The 1,712-nt window shown below is 34.6% G+C and overlaps 1 protein-coding gene across 1 annotated transcript in view; it reads left to right on the forward strand.

Moving 5' to 3' along the window:
• Positions 1 to 235: 235 nt before the first annotated feature.
• LOC108760018 (52 kDa repressor of the inhibitor of the protein kinase) overlaps positions 236 to 1,712 on the forward strand; it is a 3,128-nt gene continuing 1,651 nt past the window's right edge. Inside the window, exons 1-2 of the mRNA XM_018505785.1 lie at positions 236 to 384; positions 483 to 582. Coding sequence (XP_018361287.1) covers positions 290 to 384; positions 483 to 582 — 195 coding nt within the window. The 5' untranslated portion in view covers positions 236 to 289. The remainder of the gene's footprint in view (positions 385 to 482; positions 583 to 1,712) is intronic.

Raw genomic sequence — 1,712 nt, forward strand, 5'->3', positions numbered from 1 at the left:
CCAAGCCGGCAACGCTTTTCAAAAATATAGTCGAGGTGACGCAACACTCGAGACACAATTTAACCATATACAGTTACGACAGTCCCTGAAATTTTTCGTGTAATGTTTCAAGGCGCATGCGTCAACTATACTATCGAAAACATGGCGGTATCAGAATAATAATAAGTGTGTTTGGAGGTTATATGTTTGTATGATTCTGTGATATTATATATTATATAAGTGAAATATTGTTAACGAAGATTTTATTCTTAATGCGTTTTTTTTAATATCCTATTTCGAAGTTATAATAATGAGTAAAGGTGGATTTTCTTGTGTGATGTGTAAAAACATATCTGGACGAAATGCAGGAATAAAGTTTTTTCGTTTTCCAAAAGATCCAGAAATGTAAGTAAAAATTTTCTCTATAAATATGCAAATAAATATATATGTAGTACAAAGTTTATATAATGATATTGAAATTATACAATTATATTTTTGCATAGGTCTAAATTATGGCTCAAATCTTGTAATCGTATGATTGATAGAACAACTGAAGAACTTTATAAAAATTATCGAATTTGTAGTGATCATTTTAATGAAAACATGTATCTTAATGACTTGAAAACTAGACTTCTTCCTGCAGCTATACCAAATGCAACATAGACCACATCATATTTTCTGACAAATCCAACTTGTGACACTTACGTTATTTCAAGAGGTAATATTCTGCTTTATATTTTATTCAACTGAAGCTGACTTTTCATGTGCAACTGCAGCATATGCTGCGACAGCAAAATGCTAACATTGGTTAAAAGTTTTTTTGTGAGCTGATGCTATCCAATCAGTTCTTGAAAGTATGAATCAGATGACGTTTTGCTGCCGCAGCATATATGCTGCGTATGAAAAATTAGCTTGAGAGATACTAATAAATATTTTTTATCACAGAGAATATACAATTCCATTAAATTATATATGTGTATATATTTTTTATAATAATGGATCATCTGAGTATACGCTTCTGGTCAGTCAGTGTTATAGCATGTGACAACAATTTATAAGTTTAAAGATGAAATATTCACAGAGTTCAGAGATAAAATTACATATTTATAACTGAAAAACACTGACTAACTGGCTATATTTAATTTCGATCATAATATTACTTAAATAATTTTGTTAACCGCATGTGTGTATGTATGTATGTGTGTTTAAGGTTATATTGGTTATATTTCTTTTATGATGCATGAGGGAGGAGGGAAGAAGTTTAAAAAGAAGGCTACGGGGACTAAGAAAGGATGGGGGGAGTGGGGAAGGTAAACAGGGATAAGGACTTCGGGTGATTGACCGGTTATGGCATTTCTGACGTTATCGGGATCCGCATCTACAAAATTTATGGTATAAGTGTTCGGAGGAAGGGGTTCAGTAGATATTGGAAATTGAGAAAAAAGAGAGGCTAATGACTGGGGATTTCCGTGGTGAAAATGATAGCGAGGACGAGGAGAGGGAAGTTCGTAGAGGAGCTCCAAGCTTGATGAAGAATCTGCGGAAGAGACGGGACGAGGAGATGGAGGGACTGATTGAATAGAGGAATCTGGGGTATAAGGCGGGGTGTCGGGAAAGATTCGTTCTGTTAGGGCATCCGAAATGGCAGGTGAGGGAGTTCGAGGAGGAGGAGGATTCTCGACTGGATGATCGTGATTATTAGCTACATTATCGTTATTGACTAAATTAGCGTT

Source organism: Trachymyrmex cornetzi, unplaced genomic scaffold (assembly GCF_001594075.2).
Source record: "Trachymyrmex cornetzi isolate Tcor2-1 unplaced genomic scaffold, Tcor1.1 scaffold2109, whole genome shotgun sequence".
Taxonomy (NCBI): domain Eukaryota; kingdom Metazoa; phylum Arthropoda; class Insecta; order Hymenoptera; family Formicidae; genus Trachymyrmex; species Trachymyrmex cornetzi.